A 21,597-nucleotide genomic window follows, 5' to 3' on the forward strand; every position below is an offset into this window, starting at 1 on the left:
CATCAATTTCTAATCAGTTCAAATAATATTGGTAACGAATAATTGATGCATGAACGTTCTAATCACTTCAAATAATATTGTATCAAATAATTTATGCATGATTGAGTACTTTAAACAATAATATCTCATAATTCCATTTCTAATCAGTTCAAATAATATTTCCTTAGCATTCTAATCACTTCAAGGAAATATTGGTAACATTGTTGGATGATCGGTTACTTTAAACAATAATTCGATTTCTAATCATTTCAAATAATATTTCCTTTGCATTCTAATCACTTCAAGGAAATATTGCTAACATTGTTGCATGATCGAATACTTTAAACAATAATTCAATTTCTAAGCAGTTCAAATAATATTTCCTTAGCATTCTAATCACTTCAAGGAAATATTGGAAACACTGTTAGCACCGCTCGCCGCGGTGCCCAGGTAGGTGCTGGAGCCAAGCGCTGAATAGGGCTGTCCCTGATGATGATCTCCCCACCTGGTGATGCTGGATCCAGTGGAGCAGGTGCAGCAGCAGCAGCAGCAGCAGCAGCAGCAGCAGCAGCAGCAGAAGAAGCAGCTCACAACTCAGCCGCTTTGCGCTGCCAATAGTTGAGCACACGCTGCGGCGGGCTATCCGCCAGGATGTATGATGGAAACTCATCATGAAGTGGACTCAGATGTAAATGATAACTTTCCTCTCATCACTTCTGTTTATATAGCATACGTTTCTCTCTCTGTTCCAGCCTCGTGCTACAGAAAGGTAGCGAAGCGTGCTACAAGGCAAAAAAAATTCAAATTTCTCCCCTACAACACGTGCTCCCACATTGTTATCGGTTTGTAAGTATTCTCTCTCCTATTACAAAAACTGACACTCGATCATTTTTCAAATAGCATCCTTGTACATGTGTGTTAGAAGACGAAAAAAAAATCTCATCTAGAACTCAGCATGAGAGGGTGAAAACACCTGCTAGAAGCTGAAAAAAAAAATCTTCTCCATGTCAACTCACTTAAACATTTTTACTTTCCTTGCCCTACTACCATAGGTAAGGAAAGTATTGCTTTCCAAAAAAAATTAAGGTACCCCAATTTCAAGTTTTCTATACTTTTCAAGGTCCCCTGAGTCCAAAAACATGATTTTTGGGTATTGGTCTGTGTGTGTGTATGTGTGTGTGTATGTGTGTGTGTGTGTGTGTGTGTGTGTGTATGTGTGTATGTCTGTGAACACGATAACTCCATTCCTAATTAACCGATTGACTTGAAATTTTAAACTTAAGGTCCTTATACCATGAGGACCCGACAATAAGAATTCAATAAAATTCAATTCAAGATGGCGGAAGATATGGCGGATAATTACTAAAAAACCATGTTTTTCACGTTTTTCTCGAAAATGGCTCTAACGATTTTCTTCAAATTTATACCATGGATAGCTATTTATAAGCCCTATCAACTGAAATGAGTCTCATTTCAGGGAAAATTTCAGGAGCTCCGTAATATTATTGAGAAAAATGGGGGATAATGACTAAAAAACCATGTTTTTCACGGTTTTCTCAAAAATGGCTTCAACGATTTTCTTCAAATTCATACCATAGATAGCTATTCATAAGACCTATCAACTTGCATGAGTCTCATTTCTGGGAAAATTTCAGGAGCTCCGTAATATTCTTGAGAAAAATGGCAGATAATGACTAAAAAGCCATGTTTTTCACGGTTTTCTCGAAAACGGCTTTAATGATTTTCTTCAAATTTATACCATGGATAGCTATTTATAAGCCCTATCACTTGACATGAGTCTCATTTCTGTGAAAATTGCAGGAGCTCCGTAATATTCTTGGGAAGAATGACAGTTACTAAAAAACCATGTTTTTCTCAATTTTCTCAAAAACGGCTCTAACAATTTTTTTCAAATCCATACCCTGTATAGTTATTTATTAGCTCTATCAACTGACATGAGTCTTTTTCCTGGGGTACTAATGGGGGGTCCACCCAATCCTTGAGAAATGGACTTTGTAACCTCCTTCTCGTGCATGAGGTAGGTAGGAACACAGTTTTTACTTTTTCTTCTTCCATATACCGTGGGTAGGTAGAGCAGTTTATAAAAAGAACACAGCCATAGTCAAGATATTTCATCTGAAGAACAGCTGTTTTGACGAATTTCAAAAAAAAACATCGAATTTCACAATATTTAAATAAAGGAAAAAGTACTCTGAAAACAATTGTATATACACATAATATTTGTCCTCCAAAGACAATTTTTGTCCTCGGAGGACAGTTTTTGTCCTCGGAGCACAGTTTTTGTCCTCGGAGGATAAAAAACCTTCTACAATATACTGCATGCATACGATTTTACCTCATCTTTACGATACACTATATCCGGAACATCCAACCCCCGCTCTTCTTTCTCACACTCTTCATATAAACAAAACGGTAAATGTATTACTTTTTCAAATGGATTTTCGATAATATATTTGCAATAGACACATTGCAGATAGAATGGATTTTTATGTAAGAAATAACCATTTCTCGCAAAATACACTGCTTTATTGCATAATGATTTACAAAAGTCACAATGTAGATAATGCTTTTCAAAATACTCTCCTTGAACGGATGAATCTTCTACACAATTAAAAGTTAAATATCTTTCTTCATATTCTCGTAGAATATTATTATCGAAATTCTCCTCTTCAATTGTTATATTATCTTTCCTTCTACAGTTCGGGCTGTACCTTGCATGTTCTATTGCTGGTATGTCACTTTCTTCCCATTTTCCCAAACAAATTGAACAAAATACACATCACACAATGTCTGGTGCAGATGAGAATATAAATCCCTCTTTCGCCATGTTTTCCATGGACAAATGCGGAGAAGATTTCGACCATCTTTTATCAAAAGATAATAATCTTAATCTTTCATACAACATTATGTGATCTTGAGATATCATTTTCACACACAGCCTTCTTCTACCAATGTCAATTCACAACTAAACATGCTGTTGTACTCTATCTCATCCTGATCGTTATCCTTTTGTTTTTCAGAATCATGCCGTGGGAACGCAGACTACGTGGCGTGAATTCCGCAGCAGTCTGCCATCGCATCACCCTCGATGATGAGCCTGAGGATATCGACATCACCAACGTGCTTGAGAGGTCGAAACGTTGAGTTTTCGACATAATTAGGGAACATGCAGCACGCCATGATGGGAATGTGAAGTGGTTCATAGTATTAAATGTTTTGCTGTATAAATTAGTGGTGATGGATGACAAGCAGGTTGGTGAGACTGTCTCATCTCTAATAAATCTACATAGTTACTCCAACATAGCGCTAAACGTGCTTGAGAACTATGAAGATTTTAATGAGCATTTTTTCTTGGCTGTGAAAAAAATCCTCTCATCTTTCGAAAATTTCGTAAGACATGGGAGTGGATGGGTGCTAAAGAAAATTGAATCACTGGATGTGAACGTGATTAAATTTAATCCTATATACACATCCAGTTTCATTCAAACACCCCAGTTTTTGAAAAACAAAAAATGTATTATAAATGTCAAAAATCTGTCTGATGAAAAATGCTTTTTATGGTCAGTGCTTGCGTATTTCCATCAGAAGCCAAGGAACTCGGACTTGAGTGTAAAGTATTTGAGCAAGTTTGCTCACACACTTAATACGTGAGGTGTAAATTTCCCGGTGACAACACGCGATATTAAGAAATTTGAAATACTCAATCCGGATATTGCAATTCACGTCATCGCGTATGACAACAAAAAGTTTTTCCCCTTCTGTACAAGCATTTTCTGCACTCGTAAGCACCAAATTAATCTTTTAATGCTAAAAGCCGATGCAGGAAAAACTCATTTCTGTTTAGTAAATACCGCGAACGGGAAAAACGGGCTATCACGTCTTCTCTCCCACCTTTCAAAATGCCATGGTCAAGTACACATTTGCAATTTTTGTTTCCATAGATTTACATCGACCAAATCTAAAAATTATGATGGCAAAGCAAATTTGTTGAAACATGTGGAACTTTGTTCCAAGTTTGAATCTCAGCGCGTTTCATATCCTAAACGCGGAGAGACAATTAAATTCAAGAAACTAGGCGCGACGTTGAAGAAAAAGTACACCATTTACGCGGATTTAGAAACTCATGTTGTTAATATTGATAATAATGATGATGATGATTCCGATTCTGATGAAATTACTCGTAGTTACACAAAGAAAACGGCGCGTCATATTCCCTGCGGCTATTGTTTCGTTGTTATAGATGTTAACAGGTAAATCGCCTACGGACCTGTACTCCATAGATCAAGTAGTTTAGACGAAAAAATCATGGAGAAATTTCTTCAGAAATTACAGATCTCGGCGACATTTTGTATGAGGATATGAAATGAGAAATTCCGATGCAAGCTTTATCCAAAGTCAAGAGCGCGAATTTCAAAATTCGGTAAACTGCGGGCTTTGTGCTGAACGTTTTTAGACAGCGATATTAAATGTCGTCACCACGCGCATGAAACGGTAATTACTTGTGTGCGGCACATGTTTCTTGTAATTTAACAGCTCGTACTCCGGAGTACATTTCGTGTTATTTTCATAATTTCTCCGGTTTTGATTCGCATTTTATTCTGAAATCGCTCGGTAAATGTAAAAAAGAATTCTCCTGCATCGCAAATACGTCAGAGAGATTTTTGACACTTTCAGTAGGCAAAATTAAATTTTTAGATTCCTACAAGTTTGTGTCTGAATCCTTGGAAGTATTGGTGCGTAATTTGGTAGAAAGTACAGACATGGAAAAGAAGTTTGTGCAATTATTTTCGGTGTTTCATGATCCACCTCGCGAACACAGACAGCTCTTGTTGAGAAAAGGAGTATTTCCTTACTCGTACATGAGCTGTCCCAAAAAATTCGTGGAAACATTGCTTCCTCCCATCGAATGTTTTCATAATGACTTAACTGATACACCTCTGTCTCGCAAAGAATATGAGCATGCGCAAAGAGTGTTCTCAACATTCAAGCTGAAAAATCTGGGTGAACATAATGATTTTTATTTATGTTTGGACGTAATGCTATTAGCGGTAGTTTTTGAATCCATGAGGTCTACGCTTTTTAGCTCATACGGCCTTGATGTGACCCATTTTCTTTCTCTCGCACACTTCACCTGGAATTGCATGCTGAAACACACTAAAGTCGAACTAGAATTGATTACTCATCCTGACATGCATCTTATGTTTGAGGCAGGGATGAGGGGTGGGGTGTCATTCATCAGTAAACGTTATTGTGAAGCGAATAACAAACATCTACCTGAAACATACGATCCTTCAAAACCAAGTAATTATCTCCTTTATATCGATGCAAACAGTTTATACTCGGAAGCTATGAGCCGAAGCTTACCTGTTGGAAATTTCAAATTCCTCTCAGAGGAAGAAATTTTCAAGCTTGATTTTGCGAATTTGGACAGCAATTCAGGAACTGGATATATAATAGAATGTGATCTCAAGTACCCTCAAGAGTTACATGATAAGCACGCCAGCTTCCCACTCGCACCTCTCCACCAAACACCGCTGCGCGAATTGCTGTCGAACTACCAAACAAATGAGAACGGTCAAACTGGAACCAAAAAGCTCATGAACACACTTTTCGACTGTGAAAAGTACATTGTTCACTATGTCAATTTAAAGCTCTACCTTCAGCTCGGTTTGAAATTATTGAAAGTGCATCGCGTCATTAGCTTTTCCCAATCTCCCTGGCTAAAAAGCTACATTGACTTCAATATCCGGAATAGACAAAACGCGAGAAATAAATTTGAAATATCCTTCTTTAAGGCCTGTTGCAATCTGATCTTTGGCAAGACAATTCAATCTAGTCGTAAGCAAATCAATGTTAAAATTATCACGGATGAAAAACGGTTAGATAAGTACATTTCAAATCCACTATGTAAACGCTGGCAAATAATTAGTCCGAACGTGATTGCGGTTTTCTCTGGCAAGTTGGAACTTAAAATGAACAAGCCTGTCTCTTCCGACTTTTCTGTACTGGAGTTGAGTAAATTCCATATGTACGATTTTTTCTATTGCAAATTACAAAAATTATACCGTGGGATCGTATAGAACTCTGTATGACTGATACCAACAGTTTTCTTCTAAACCTAAAAGTCGAAGATGTGTATCAGTTGATTAAAGAAAATTTGAGCCTTTTCGATACTTCTAACTATCCACCTTGCCACCCTTGCTTTTCCATGGAGAGAAATAAAGTTGTAGGAAAGTTCAAGGATGAGACTGCCTCAAAACCTGTCCATAGATTTGTAGGCCTAAGATCCAAACTTTACTCCTTTTTAGTATGTAACGAGAATGAAGAACCTGTAAATAAATGTATATCAAAGTGTGTACAGACTGGAGTGAAATGTAGAAAACTTAATTTTAATTTATATAAGAAATCATTGTTTGAACGTAGTGAACACATTGAAAAATTTAATATGATGAGGTCCTATAATCACTCCATGTATCAGGTTGAATGTGCAAAAATCTGTTTGAGTCCTTATGATGATAAGAGGTACATTGCTGAGAACGGTGTTGACACTCTCCCTTTTGGACATTATAGAGTGCTCACAACACTCTAACTGATTGCTCAGTATGTTCCGTGACAATCATCCAACACCACTAATTTTGATTTGACTGTTGTAAATATCATGAATATTATTAGATCTAAGCTAGCTTTAGAGCTTCATGCCACTCGCAAATATGAACTGAAAAAAGAAAAAGACCTGCTTCAAGCCGACCTTATCGAGATGACAAGTTTATCGCGTTTTAATAAGGGTTATAGGTATACCTTAGCTGTTATTAATTGTTTTTCAAAATTTGCATATTGTGTGCCATTAAAAGAAGAGACAAGCCAATCTGTATTTAACACTCTCGAACCAATTATTTCTAAAAATAAGGGAGTTAAGCTGTTCCAAACAGATCAGGGAACAGAATTCTTCAATTCAAAAGTTAAAGCGTTATTAGATAGATATAGTATTAAACATTACCATGTTTTTAGTGATAAGAAAGCATCTATAGTTGAAAGGTTTAATAGAACAATTAAAGCAAAAATTTATAGATATTTAACTGAACGTGGAACCAAAAACTGGATATCGCATCTAGACAGTTTGGTTCGTGATTATAATGCAACAATGCACACTTCAATTAGAATGAAACCTAAGATGTGAGGAAAAAAGATTGTAATCATGTTTTAATGTCATTGAATTCTGCATTCAATAGACGATATAAATTGAAAAATTCAAAACCGAAATTTAAGCTAGGAGATGTTGTACGAATCTCAAAGAAAAGGGTTCTTTTCGATAAATCTTATAACATAAACTGGAGCGCAGAGTATTTTGTAATTCATTCTATATTTCCTTCTCAACCTGTAACGTATAGCTTGCGAGATCTAAACGGAGAAGTAATTAGTGGTAGGTATAATGCAGAAGAAATTAAAAAAACACAATTAAACGAATCGGAGAGACAAGTGTATTTGATTGAAAAAATATTAAAACGTGATAAAAAAGGATTGTTAGTGAAATGGATTGGATTTTCAACACCTAGTTATATTAGTAAAGATCAACTATTAGATGAAAAATAATCTATTGTAATATCTCATTGTAAATACATTCCATTCAGTGTAAATATGTCAAAGATTTGGTGTAAATATAATAGCTCTTCATCAAAAATGCTTTTCATTTCAATCTGAAGTTTCATTTTCATAATTTGGTAAGGCTTAGATAAGGGGAACACATCATGCATTCTCGTGAAGAGGGTGCGGGAAAGAGAGGGAACGATATGTTGAAGTGAGAAACTTCTATCAGTGGGAGCGAGCGAGCGCCTGTCGGGCGATGTGATAAGCTATACACACCCATGTGGTGTCTAGCGCACACCCTCCTCCCTGATAACTTATCAGTTCCTTATCAGATCACATGCTGTACACGTGACTAACATGAGTAATATCCCGATAGTAAATTTCGACAATGTTATAAGAGAGAAAGAAATGCCAACATGGTGTAAAAATGGTAAGTTGTTACCTCATAATGCAAGGATCCTTATAATAGGCTCTTCAGGCTGTGGCAAGACCAATTTGCTATTTAATTTAATTTTTTCAAAGAATGGCTTGAGATTTAAAACTATATACTTGCACACGAAGAGCGAGTATCAAGATAAGTACTTGTTTTTGAGAAAAGTCTTTTCAAAAATGAAGGATATTGAATTTCATATAAACAGCAATTCGAAATCTATTCCTCACCCGAACAAAATATCAGAATATTCTTTAGTAATATTCGATGACTTGCAACTTAATCATGTACCTCAAATAAGAGAATATTTTACCATGGGACGACATCGTAATATTGACACTGCATATTTAATTCAGAGTTATGGAGCTACACAGAAACATTTCACTAGGGACAATGCAAATATGATTATAATCTTCAAGATAGATTTATTGAGTCTGAAATTAATTCACAGAGATCATGTTGGAGGAGATATTTCTTATAAAGATTTCGCTAAACTTTGTCATAAAGTTTGGAATCGTAAACCTCATAATTTTGTAACTATTATGAGCGAGTGTGGGATTAATAGCGGCAAGTACCGAGATTCGCTCGATACGTTTCTTACCATTCAGTAGAGATTAATTCTTTGTGCAGTCATGTTGTCATACAGCAGCAGAAAACTGAATAGAAAGAACGTTGGTTTAATCGAAAAGATTAAGAAATTGAGAAAAGTAATCAGAGACAAGCATAGAAGCTTAGTCAATTTTTAAAAAATGATTGGAGGAATACAATAGGAAAACGCTCTCGCCGTTGATAGAGCCCATAATTGAACTGGGAAAAAACAAATCTTGTTTTCACTCTAATCATGGTGTACGACCAAAAAAGCAAGAAGTAAAAGAGGAAGAAGAGAGTATGGAAATTGGTGATGACCACTCGAGTTATGATAAAAGCTATAAGAGTTCAACAGGCAATCTTTTAAGCTCAACTAAATTTGAAAACAGTTTACTTGGTTTTAGTAAAAACGATGAACTGTTGGGTCAATATCTAAAAACGTTTCATGCGGAAAAATTGAATAATTCAATTAGTTATGGAATTTCATACAATTCTAAAGATGACGTGAATTATATTGGAAATCAGCAAGTAATATTCGATAACGGTTATATAGATATTAATAATGAAAGATTTCGTGTAACACATGGTCTACTTGAGTTATTATTCAGTTCAAGACCAAATTCGAATCTTTATAATCAGAGAGATCTGGATAGGTATAAAAAAATCTTAACACTTACAGCCATACATTTAGATCAAAGAGGGTATGTTAAACGAAATCAGGGAATTAAATCGCAAATGATTCAAAAGTTATTTCCCAGTAAAAAAATTAGTAAAAAGAAGGGATGGGGTTTATTGAAATTTGCAAAAAATAATTCTCATGATAGAATTTATCAATACTTTGATAATTTTGACGAATTAGTGGAAAGATTGAATTTACTCTATTCCTCAAAAGCTTCTGGCAACACTGGACATGATATTGAGATCGCGTCTATAATTGAAGAGCTAAAAGAAGCAAAACTAATTGTTTAGTGTTACGATGACTCTACATCGATTCAGTCGAATTGATACACCTAGTGCTAGCGGTGCTGTTGCTAATCTTACGTGTGATATTGACTCGATAACACAGAAAATAATTGAATCGATAAATCAACAAGGAATCAGTGAAGCTGTGAAATTTTATTTAGATTCGCAAATAACCAAACTTGTTTCAGAAAATACAAAGAATATTGGAGTGAGCATAATTGAAAGAGAACATATTCTAAGTTCATTACAAAATTTTAGTGCCAATATCGATAAAGCTATTGCAGAGAGAACTCTAACTTTAGAATCTGCTCTAGGAGAAGTGAAAACTTTAACAGACAGCTTTTCATCTCAGTTGCTCAGTATTAACAACGATAAAGTTGATAAAGCTTATTTAGATGAGAAATTAAAAGCCATATCTGATAATATTAAGAATTGGAGGTGTTGGACAGAAACTATCTCAATACTAAATTAAAACAGCTTAGTACAGAATTTTTACTAAAGTAAATGAAACACATCCATCGTCAATTGATAAGCAATATTTAGAATCTGCTTTGCAGAAATTGACTAGTTCTTCATTAACAAAGGAAGAGTTTGAAAAACGATTATCTGAAATGGCGAGTGCAATAAAAGCTAATATTATGGAGGGTATTGAACAATTTATTACAATAGATGCTATTGCTATTCTGATCAATCAAATTGCAGAAAAGTACGCAACTAAAAATGATATAGGAGATTTTATTAAGAAAAACGAGATGGGAGTCGCTGTGAAAAGCGTTCTGATGAAATAGTTGAGGCAATTAAAAATTCGGAAGAGGGCACTGTCATGAGACTGCAATGTTCGGCTCCATTCATAGATTATCTAAATTTATTCATCCACAGAGTGGCCCTGGACATTGTATCCTCATACGCCCAGGTTTTTTTTCATATGAACTGGATAGAGGCCAAGCAACACAACCTTACAGAAAATCAGATAGTCCAAATTATTACAGAAAAAATGGACCTAGCACAGTACAAAGGGGTCATATTGGTGCCGAAAACATAAAATCTTGTAAACAATTGCGTGAGAGAGAGTGAACTATAATGAACTTCAACACATGCTGCTTCAAATTTCAGTCTAAACATTTTTCATGTGACTATGATTGATTGTATCGGTTTTTGCATAAATCTTGTAAAAGGATGACATATTATGAGAGAGAGTGAGTATAATGAATTTAAACACATGCTGCTTCAAATTTCAGTCTAGACATTTTTCATGTGACTATGATATAACGGTTTTTGCATAAATCTTGTAAAAGTATGAAATATTATGAGAGAGAGTGAACTATAATGAATTTAAACACATGCTGCTTCAAATTTCAGTCTAGACATTTTTCATGTGACTATGATATAACAGTTTTTGCATAAATCTTGTAAAAGGATGACATATTATGAGAGAGAGTGAACTATAATGAATTTAAACACGTGCGGCTTCAAATTTCAGTCTAGACATTTTTCATGTGACTATGATATGACGGTTTTTGCATAAATCTTGTAAAAGGATGACATATTATGAGAGAGAGAGAGAGTGAACTATAATTAACTTTAACGGGTAAACACATGTCACAGATGATAAATCGATCTAGACATTTTTTCATGTGTGTATGATTGAATGTAACGGTTTTCGGTGCAGGAGTTATCAGACTTAGAGGGGAACCTTGCAGAGAGCAGAGTGCACGTGTCATTTGTCTAGACTCAGGAAGGTAGCTCATTTCTCTAGGCAGACTTCAAGTGGTGGTGTAGCTGTTTTTGTGCGAGAGAGTATGGCATGGTCGGCAAACGCCCTAGACCTCAAAGTGTTCTGTATTGAGATGCATGCTGAGTTTGCTGGGATACATATTCCGGAGTTGTTACTTGTTGTGGTAAGCATGTATCGCTCTCCTAATGGAAATGTTGAATGTTTTTTGCAGCAGCTTGAATTATGTGTTGGATGTCTCAGTAATATTGGTTTGTTTGTAATAATTGGAACTGATCACAATATTGATTTGCTTGGCACATCGGCAGCATCCTCAGGTTTTTTGAATTTGTTAAGAAGTCTGAATTTGTATAGTGCAGTAATGCAACCTACAAGAGGTAATGCTTCCCTTGATAATTTTTTCACAAATTTGGATCATTGGAGCTATGTTGCTGAGGTTAGTGTTGATCAGATTGCAGATCATAAACACATTCTCATGGAAGCCACTTTTATGGCAGATGTTGTTGGAAGTTGTAATGGTTCCAGTAGAAACATTTCTTACAGAGTGTTCAAGACGAGGGACACGCTCACAAGCGAGCGCATGCGTCACTTTAGTCTAAACGGCCGAACTGACAACATGATGTCTAACTATTTTGACTGCACAAGTTTCAACGAGTTGTCTGTAGAAGCAAATCCACTAGTTGATTGGGGTTTTGAATTTTATGCCTATGATTGGTTTGTGGTAACGAAGGTAACATTTGCCGATAATGGTGAAATTCACCTTAAAATTATCGATATTGATAGTGAAGGCGACTTTAAACATACTATCAAGTTGCCGAAAGAATATTCAGTGGTTTTGAATGAGAATAACATCAGAAGTTTTAATTCTCGTTCATGGGAATTAAATGTGAGCGGAAATCCTATCTTCTTAAGGCAGTTTCATGGTAACTATAGACGTTGAGTTCCGTCCCGAGTGAAATAGGTCTGAGAATGTGTAAGTATTTTTAGATATGCTAGCTCATTCCAATTATACTTACATATTGTCGGAGAAAACACTTAAAAAATAATGACTGCCATGTTTGTACAGCAAAAGAGCTCAATTTTTTACACATTCATAAACAGTTTGATTGAACTCTTGACTGTCAGTTGGAAAGCAAGCATAATATGACCCATTATAGAACTTAGATTATTGTAGAGATTCACTAGTATAGTATATCATTAGATGTAGAGAGAAGGATTCACTAGTATACCATTAGAGAAAAGGATTCACTTTAATCTGTCAGCAAGGGAATTTTTCCTCCTCAAAGGGAAATTAATTTTTCCCTCACTTTATTCATCCCCTCATCTATACTGGGGGAGAGAGAGAGAGAATTTCTCAATTCACTTCAATCTGTCAGTATAGCATTAGAGAAATGGATTCACTTTAATTTGTCAGTATAGCATTAGAGTGAAGGATTCACTTTAATTTGTCAGTAAAGCATTAGAGAAATGGATTCACTTTAATCTGTCAGTATAGCATTAGAGAAATGGATTCACTTTAATCTGTCAGTATAGATATAGAGAGGGAATTTTTCCTCCTAAAAGGGAAATTATTTTTTTCCTCTATAGAGAGGGAATTTTTCCTCCTAAAAGGGAAATTTTTTTCCCTCACCTGGGGAGGGGGAAGGGGAGAGAGAGAGAGAGAGAAAGAGAGAGAGAAAGATATATCTCTCTCTTTTCAACCCCCTCACCACCACTGGTTAGGGGGAGGGGGAAATCTATTTTTAGAACACCCCCCACCATCCAGGCAGGGGGAAGGGGAGGCAGGATGGACGAGGGTGGAGAGGGGGAGGGGATTTCGAGCAAAAAAGTCTGTCTGAAATCTTAGTTTCTATCTACTTCTTCAATAGGCTATTATGCAATCTTTAAACTGAAAGATTAATAATAAAACTTCTAGAACACAGGAAGACCTTCAAATTGATATGTAATCATACGTAGGCTTAATGATCACAGAACAACAGATTAAGCGTTCAAATGAAAGGTCAGTGATGGACTCTGTTCTAAAACTACACTTGACCAATATTGCAATTTATTATATAACTATAAAAATATAATGTAAGCTTAGTAACCTTTGATATTCCAGTTGTATTCAGTTCCTGAAATATGATGTATTCTGGCCAGGTCACACTCATTAATTTGATGATTTTTTCTTTCAGGCTTTATTTACATATAAATTATTACATTCATTTTACACTTAACACATCATTTAATCTTCACAATACACACATATAGCAAACAGTGAAAAGAATTTTTCCTTTATTGTCTGTCCTTCTACTCTGATTGTTACAACCATATGCAACACAAGTAACAACCATTGTAATATTGTAATAGTAGAATTACATACTCACAACAGTACTTATACGAAAATATCACTACAAAATCAACTTAACAAACTACACCGCGCCACGTATGTCTTAACCGCACCGGAGATTCTCGGCAACTGAAAGACTAGTTAAATACCAATAAATTTCAAAATGGAATAATTAATCCTGTTTTGACTTTCTAGGTATAAAAAAATCATTGTTTGACAAAGGCAGTTCTATCAATTACTTTTTTCTATGAAATGAGTAGCTGAAAATCAAACAAATTCAGAATCAAGCTGGTGTTGAATAGTGTAGAAAAAACATATTAATGCGCAGTACATATGAATGATACAGGGAAAAGTGTATGTGAATGGATATGTCAACTCATCAAATTCATTGTATACTGTACCATTGATAGTATAGTTTCAAGAAATGATGATTTTATTATTTCGGCTCTTCAAAGCATAGGTATGTTGTTGCTCTGTGACCACCAAGTACGTATCATTATATTATCAATGGAAAGGTCCTTTTCATGCACTACAAGTTCTATCAAATGCATTTTTTAGTTGAACGCTTGCATAATTGTTCATAGAATAAAATAAAAGTATGTGCAATCATTAAATATTATAATAGTATTTCGGTTTGTACACGGTTAAAATGCAAACAGTGGCAGCTACGATGAAAAGGTGTATTAATATATATTTTAATTTTAGGTAATAATATGAGAAAGCCATCGATATAAATTTATGTTGCAATATTCCCATTAGAACTAGAGGTATGGTCAATTCGCATAACGCTTGCAATATAAAGACTTGCGACTGCTTAGGCGGGGTATCCCACCAGAGAGCCCACCAGAGTTGGGGGGTCAAGCACGCTCCCGCTCTGCATTCAGCTGCATTCAGCAAGGCGAAGGCAGCTCTATTACATTCTATCCTCACTGGATAATGCATCATTCGTGAATCACCTATCCTGTACGTGTATAAGTCAGTTCTTTCCTTTATTATATTATATATAATAATTAATATAATATATAATATAATATAATAATATTATATTATATATAATAAAGGAAAGAACTAGTTATATATATAGTTAAGTTTGTAGTGTAGAGTAGCATCTTATCTATAAACTGATCTTCATCCAGTTTTACTCTTTATGATCATGATGTCCCACATATCGCTATGAATTGGGTTCAGTTTTAAAGTTGGTAATTATACAATTAATGCTAAATAGAATGGGAATCGAACCAAGACCGGAGCAGGCTGTAACTTCTAGTAGACTGTACATGTTAATAGCAGTTTTCTCCTACTTTTGTTGGCTCTTTGAATGGATGTCATGATAAAAACTTTTGGTTATTTTTAGGCTGTTGTGAAATATCAGTTAGATATCATAAAGATTTGATACTTTGGACTATCACATTCATGTTCAATTAGTCAAACTATCTCAGCATCTTAATCACCATAAAGTAACTATCATGAATATACATTGATAGCAATGATTCATTTTGCTTTAATAAAAAACATGAAATTGAAAGAATGGTATCAATATTTGAAATTTTGAAAAATATTGGATGACTTGTAAGACCCATACTCGGTCCGTGGACCTCTTACCATCATTTTTAAAATATAAGATTTTGAACGTATAAGAAGAATATAAAATTGATCAGGAATATTCAATAGTTGCTAGCATTTGTCTGATTTCCAATGTTTTCAGACAACCAATAGTGTACTGTTGACAATGACTGACAATGTTGACTGACAATGAACCAGGAGTATGATTATATAGCTGATCTAATAGAAAATTTGACGAACCATCTTTTATATCAGATTATCAAAAATCCTTCCTATAATGTTTCATTGTATACCATTTCATTGATAATTGTGATATAAATCTCACATGAAATTGCTTTTTCTTACTGAATATTATCTTCCAAAGCATTGTTGATTCTTCAAGAAAACTTGGTTGGTTATATTTTTCATACTTACTTGAAGTCAGGAAAATCTTCTTGATTGAATTTATATGAGAAATAATTACATCATATTAAAGTAATTGAATTGTGATTGATACCGTATCCTGTCAAATACTCTGAAGACGATAAGCTATTATACAAAATCACAGGATAAGAATGTTTTTGCATAGTATCTAATATTAATTTTAACTAAATAGCAATTGAATAATTGTAATCTCATGTTTTTCCAACAATTGATTTCATGAAATTGAAAAAATGTTTTATCTTCTATTAAGGATGTTTAATTTCCACAAAACCAAGGGTTTCGATGCTCAAGCATTATTTGAAGGTTGAGCTTGAACTTGATCAAAAAACTGTAATTTGTGGAAATAGAACATCCAGCAGAAATGACACCATTTTATGTTTTTCATTAACATCTATGCGGTGTTTAATATATTTTCAATGGATTTGTTTCTACATTTTCATTAATAGAGTTTTATGATTTTGATTGACAGATCTTCTGTGGGTGCTCATGTGTTCAATAAGACGGAGGCCGAAATCATTCAATCCACACCGAAAGAGCCGATCCAACAGAAAGGTATGTGCTTCATTGTTGCTCTGCCAACTAAACTCGAATTTATAATACAATCATTTAGATTTACACAACTTTTAGAATAGTACGCCACCACCTCATGCTTGAGCCCAAAACGGTTCCAATTCTAATTTATACGACAGTTCAAATAGAGCTAGGTTATTTTAATTACACACTCCAATGTCCAATTCACAATCAAATACAAACAAAACCACCGTTTTTAATTTGAAGAATACTTTTTAAAAGCAAAATCTTTCTAAAATAAAGTTTTTAATTTAAAAATACTTTTTAAAATACTTTAAAAGGAAAAAATCTGGAGGTGAATACAGCTTAAATACTGTTCAAGAAGGAACACTCGTAACATGATTACATTATAGTAGGAAATTAATGGGTGATTCTCATAGAAAATAACCCTCGTGAGATGATTTCAGCCGAAATATGTATTTTTTGTTAGGAAGGCCTTGAAAAGGTATTATAATGAAAAATTTGTATTTTGGCTGTAGGACAAGATTTTCTAATTTTGGGTGTATTCCCCCTCCCCCCGGAAATTTTGTCGAAAATGATTTTTCTTGAGAAACTCAAGGTTTACGAGATAAAATGGGAAAATTGAAAAAAGTATGAAATTTTGGGGGTGAAGCCGCCGCCCTCTAGCATGTCAGCAAATTTCAGATTCGAATTCAGCGCCTAAAAATACATATAGAACCGTCGAGAAAAATTCTTTCGGGGCTGTTTCCTGATGTGATGATAAAACAGTTGTAATATTTATAATATGTTATCTCTGTTACTAAGACACATATTTAATGTCGAATAAAGCTCATGTTGAGTCCAATTCTATTACAATTTATTCGACATTAAAAATAAAATGAATGGGTCTGAAAAGAAAAACGAGTAAACGTCAAGATTTAGTCAGTGAAGGAGAAAACGATTCGCAAAACCAAATGCTTGGAAAAATACTGAAACCAACAGTTTTATCGATTGACCAAGATTCAGATGAAGCACCGAAAACGTGGAGACATTGGAAGGTAACATTTTCAAACTCCTTAAAAAACAGTTCAATCCCGAAAAAGGATGAATTGAATGTTTTGATCAATTATGTGTCACCGAATATTTTTGAAAGTATTTGCAATTGTATATCATTTGAAGAAGCTATAACAACTCTTGAAGAAAGCTTTATAAAACCTCAAAATGTAGTACATGCACGTTACTGCTTATCTAAAGCAAAACAAACCCATGGAGAATCGATTGATCAATTCTATAATAAACTAAAACGGCTAAGTTTACCATGTAACTTTCAAGCAGTCTCGGCTGACGATAACAAAAGTGAATATATCCGAGACGCGTTCATCTCCGGATTAGAATCATCGAAAATCAGACAACATCTTTTCGAAATGAAATCGCTAACTTTGCAAGATGCTATTTCACAAGCACGAATGTTAGAGAATGCTGAAAACATTGCTAAAGAATACGAAACCAGTTCAGAATATGTTAACACAGTCCTAGCAAACGAGAATAAAAATACCGAGAAAACGACTTTAGTCCGTAATTCTTACCAAAAGAAGATTCAATGCAGATTTTGTGGCTATAATAATCATACTGATAATAGCCAATGCCCAGCAAAAGGACAACCATGCCTAACTTGTAATCGAATAGGCCATTTTTCAAAAGTATGCAGAGCACAAAACGATAAAAAAAACCAAATGGTATCTGCCACAGTAATTTCAGCAGCAAATACCAGCACTGACCTCTCAAAATGTCTTGTTCCTATACGTGTTAATGGAATAGATACATTGGCACTATTAGACACTGGGAGCACAGCAAGTTTTATAGATAAGAAACTAGTAGTACAATCGAAGATGAAAACTATGCCATATTCCAATTTGATTACATTTGCTTCAAGTGCCTGCAACACTAAAACAACTGAGTGCGCTTTGAGTGAAATATATTTCCAGAACGAAGAATATAATGATTTTCCTTTGATCATATTGAACAAATGTTGTGCTAGTGTAATTTTGGACACGATTTTCTAAAGAACTTTTCATCCATCACTTTTGATTTCGGTGGATCTAAAGCAGCACGACAACTGAATGAAGACAATGACGCAAGAAGGCCTACTTATGAAATTAAAAAGTGTGCTCTAGCCCAAGCTACAGTAGAACCTGTCTCATTGTTTCGTGATCTTCAACCGGACTGTCGGCCTATAATAACTAAATCGAGACGACATTCAGAAGAGGATTACTTGTTTATGATGAATGAAGTCAAACGGCTTAAAGATGCTGATATTATAGAAAATAGTCATTCTTCTTGGAGAGCTCAAGCATTTGTTACTTCAAGAGAGAACCAAAAGAAACGTATGGTGATTGACCATTCACAGACCATCAACAAATTCACGAATTTGGATGCCTATCCACTACCACTAATGGAAGAATTAGTCAATAAGGTAGCGCAATATAAAATATTCTCATCTATTGACCTGAAATCTGCCTATCACCAGATACCAATCTTGCCTGAGGAAAGGCATTTCACCTCATTTGAAGTTGGACACAAACTGTATCAATTCAAAAGAATTCCGTTTGGAGTCACGAATGGAGTAGCTGCTTTCCAGAAAGTGATTGATCAAATCATAGAACAAGAAAATTTGACATCATGTTATGCCTATTTAGATGATATTATTGTATGCGGAAGGACCCAAGAAGAACATGATGAAAATTTAGAAAATTTCTGGAGAGCAACAGAAAAATATGGCCTCACGATTAATGAAGAAAAGTGTAAAATATCTATGGAGAATTTAACCTTTCTGGGATTCGAAATTGGTCAGGGTATGATTAAGCCCGATCCAGATCGATTGAAACCACTCCTTGACTTACCAGCTCCAAAAAATCAGAAAGAATTGAAGCATGTCCTTGGAATGCTTGCACACTACTCCAAATGGATAAAAGAATTTTCAAAAAAGATCCATCCACTTGTGCATAATACTCACTTCCCGTTGAATGAAGAATGCAGAAATATATTTGAATCATTAAAGAAAGAAATAGGATCTGCAGTTCTAATGCACATTGATGAAAAAGTCCCGTTCACTTTGGAAACTGATGCCTCAGATTACGCTATTGGAGCAGTATTAACACAGAATGAGAGACCAGTGGCGTTTTCTCAAGAACTCTTTCCACATCTGAAACTAGGCACTCTGCAGTGGAAAAAGAAGCTTATGCCATTGTGGAATCAATCAGGAAATGGCGACATTACTTACTTGGACGAGAATTTACACTTATCACAGACCAGAAATCAGTTTCATTCATGTTTAGTAATAAACAAACCAGCAAGATTGAGAATGACAAAATCCAACGATGGCGCCTTGAATTGTCAGAATATAAGTTCAATATAATTTATAGTGTTGGAAAAGAGAATATACCAGCAGATACACTATCAAGAGTCTGTGCCACTGTTTGATGCCATACAGATATAAAGAAACTGATAAAAATCAAAGAACTTACCATATTCAATAGATGATGTAAAAGAAGTATGTTCCAAATGTATTACATGTTCTGAAATGAAACCACGCTATGCCAAAGGAACTGGCCGCCTTATCAAAGCAACTCGACCATTTAACGTCTTAATATGGATTTCAAAGGCCCACTACAATCAAGTTCAAGGAACAAGTATATTTCAGTTCTTATAGACGAATATTCCAGATTCCCATTTGCCTTCTCCTGTCCTGACATGACTACTAATACAGTAATAAAACACCTTACATCACTATTCTCTCTTTTTGGTGTACCGTCTTACATACATTCCGATAGAGGAACATCGTTTATGTCATCAGCTTTGAAAAATTTCCTACTATCAATAGGAATTGCCAGCAGCAGAACATCGCCCTATAATCCAGCCGGTAATGGGCAAGTCGAACGGTACAATGGAGTTATATGGAAAAGTGTGATGCTAGCCCTAAAATCGAGAGGTTTGAACAACAGTCACTGGGAATAAGTTCTCCCCGATGCCCTTAACTCTATTCGTTCCCTATCATGCACAAGCACCAACTGCACACCACATGAGCGGATGTTTTTACATGCAAGAAACTCAAGTAATGGAAAACCATTACCAACCTGGCTATTGACACCTGGACCAGTATGGTTGAAGAAGATGACAAAAAACTCAAAACAAGAATCGCAAGTTGAAAAAGTTGAATTAATCGAGAGTAACCCTGAATATGTGTTTGTTTGCCACAACAACGGCAGAGAATCGACAGTCTCACTTCGCCAGCTCGCCCCATACCCCACGAGTGCCGATTGATATTAAGGGGGGAAGATTGTGATGATAAAACAGCTGTAATATTTATAATCTGTTATCTCTGTTACTAAGACACATATTTAATGTCGAATAAAGCTCGTGTTGAGTCCAATTCTATTACACCTGAAAAACGACCATTTGACTGGACTATTATTATAACTATAGTCTGCCTCCAAAAATTGTGCACATTAATCATCACCATAGTCCATAGTCCACAAAATTACTTTTGACTTGAAGGGTTATGCGGAGCAGAGAAATGGAGGGAGATCAGCCAATTACATTGATGAATAGAGTCGTAGAAAGAAGCGCAGTTACCAATTTGTCGATTAGCTCAGTCGTCTCAGTGCTTTCAGAAAGGAAACATCGTTTGCGTATCATGATCAGTTGAACACTCACTACGCTGGTCGCTTTACAGCACGGCAACATCGCCGCATCTATATCCCTACTTTTCTCTGCTCTGCATATCCCTCAAAGTCATTTTTCAATTTATTTTGTCAAGTCATTTTTCAAGTGATTTTGTATGGTCTAGCAAATTATGGCGGACACACAAATTAATGTTCTCCTGATCAAACACAACATCTCAGAGAAATTGTGAATATACAGCGTATATGTAGGTATTTGAGTAGGTAGGTGTTTTTGTGTTGTGTTCCCGCCATACGCTCAATAAATAAATTAAGAGAAACTGTGAATATACAGCGTATATGTAGGTATTTGAGTAGGTAGGTGTTTTTGTGTTGTGTTCCTGCCATACGCTCAATAAATAAATTAAAAATACTATTGATATTCTTTTTATTTTTCAATGTAAAAATAATGTCTCAATTATATTATGGTTCTCTATAAATCAATTGCGTATATTATTTTCAATTGCAACTATCGAAAGTAAGATCATCCACATCTTTGAATATAATAAGCAGCCTACAGTGTGTACCGATGAGATAATATCATTATTCACGAATTTCACCAAAAGGCTTGCAGTGAACAAGGCATTGGACTTCAAGCAAGCCGTCAAACCGTATTTCAATATCACGAGGAAGGCTAATGCTGAACTTTTCAAGCTGCTTGACTCGTGAGTTGAATTACTATTTATATTTAAAAACTAATCAAGAAATGTGTGTTGAATATGTTTTTTATCCAATAAAATTGTATGTACACTAATAT

The 21,597-nt window shown here is 35.1% G+C and overlaps 1 protein-coding gene across 1 annotated transcript in view; it reads left to right on the forward strand.

Annotated features, from left to right (window-relative positions):
- Positions 1 to 21,509, forward strand: part of LOC120355156 — a 29,256-nt gene extending 7,747 nt beyond the window's left edge. Inside the window, exons 2-3 of the mRNA XM_039443479.1 lie at positions 16,082 to 16,164; positions 21,310 to 21,509. Coding sequence (XP_039299413.1) covers positions 16,082 to 16,164; positions 21,310 to 21,509 — 283 coding nt within the window. The remainder of the gene's footprint in view (positions 1 to 16,081; positions 16,165 to 21,309) is intronic.
- Positions 21,510 to 21,597: the final 88 nt, after the last annotated feature.

This window comes from Nilaparvata lugens, chromosome Y, assembly GCF_014356525.2.
Source record: "Nilaparvata lugens isolate BPH chromosome Y, ASM1435652v1, whole genome shotgun sequence".
NCBI classification, from domain to species: Eukaryota; Metazoa; Arthropoda; class Insecta; order Hemiptera; family Delphacidae; genus Nilaparvata; species Nilaparvata lugens.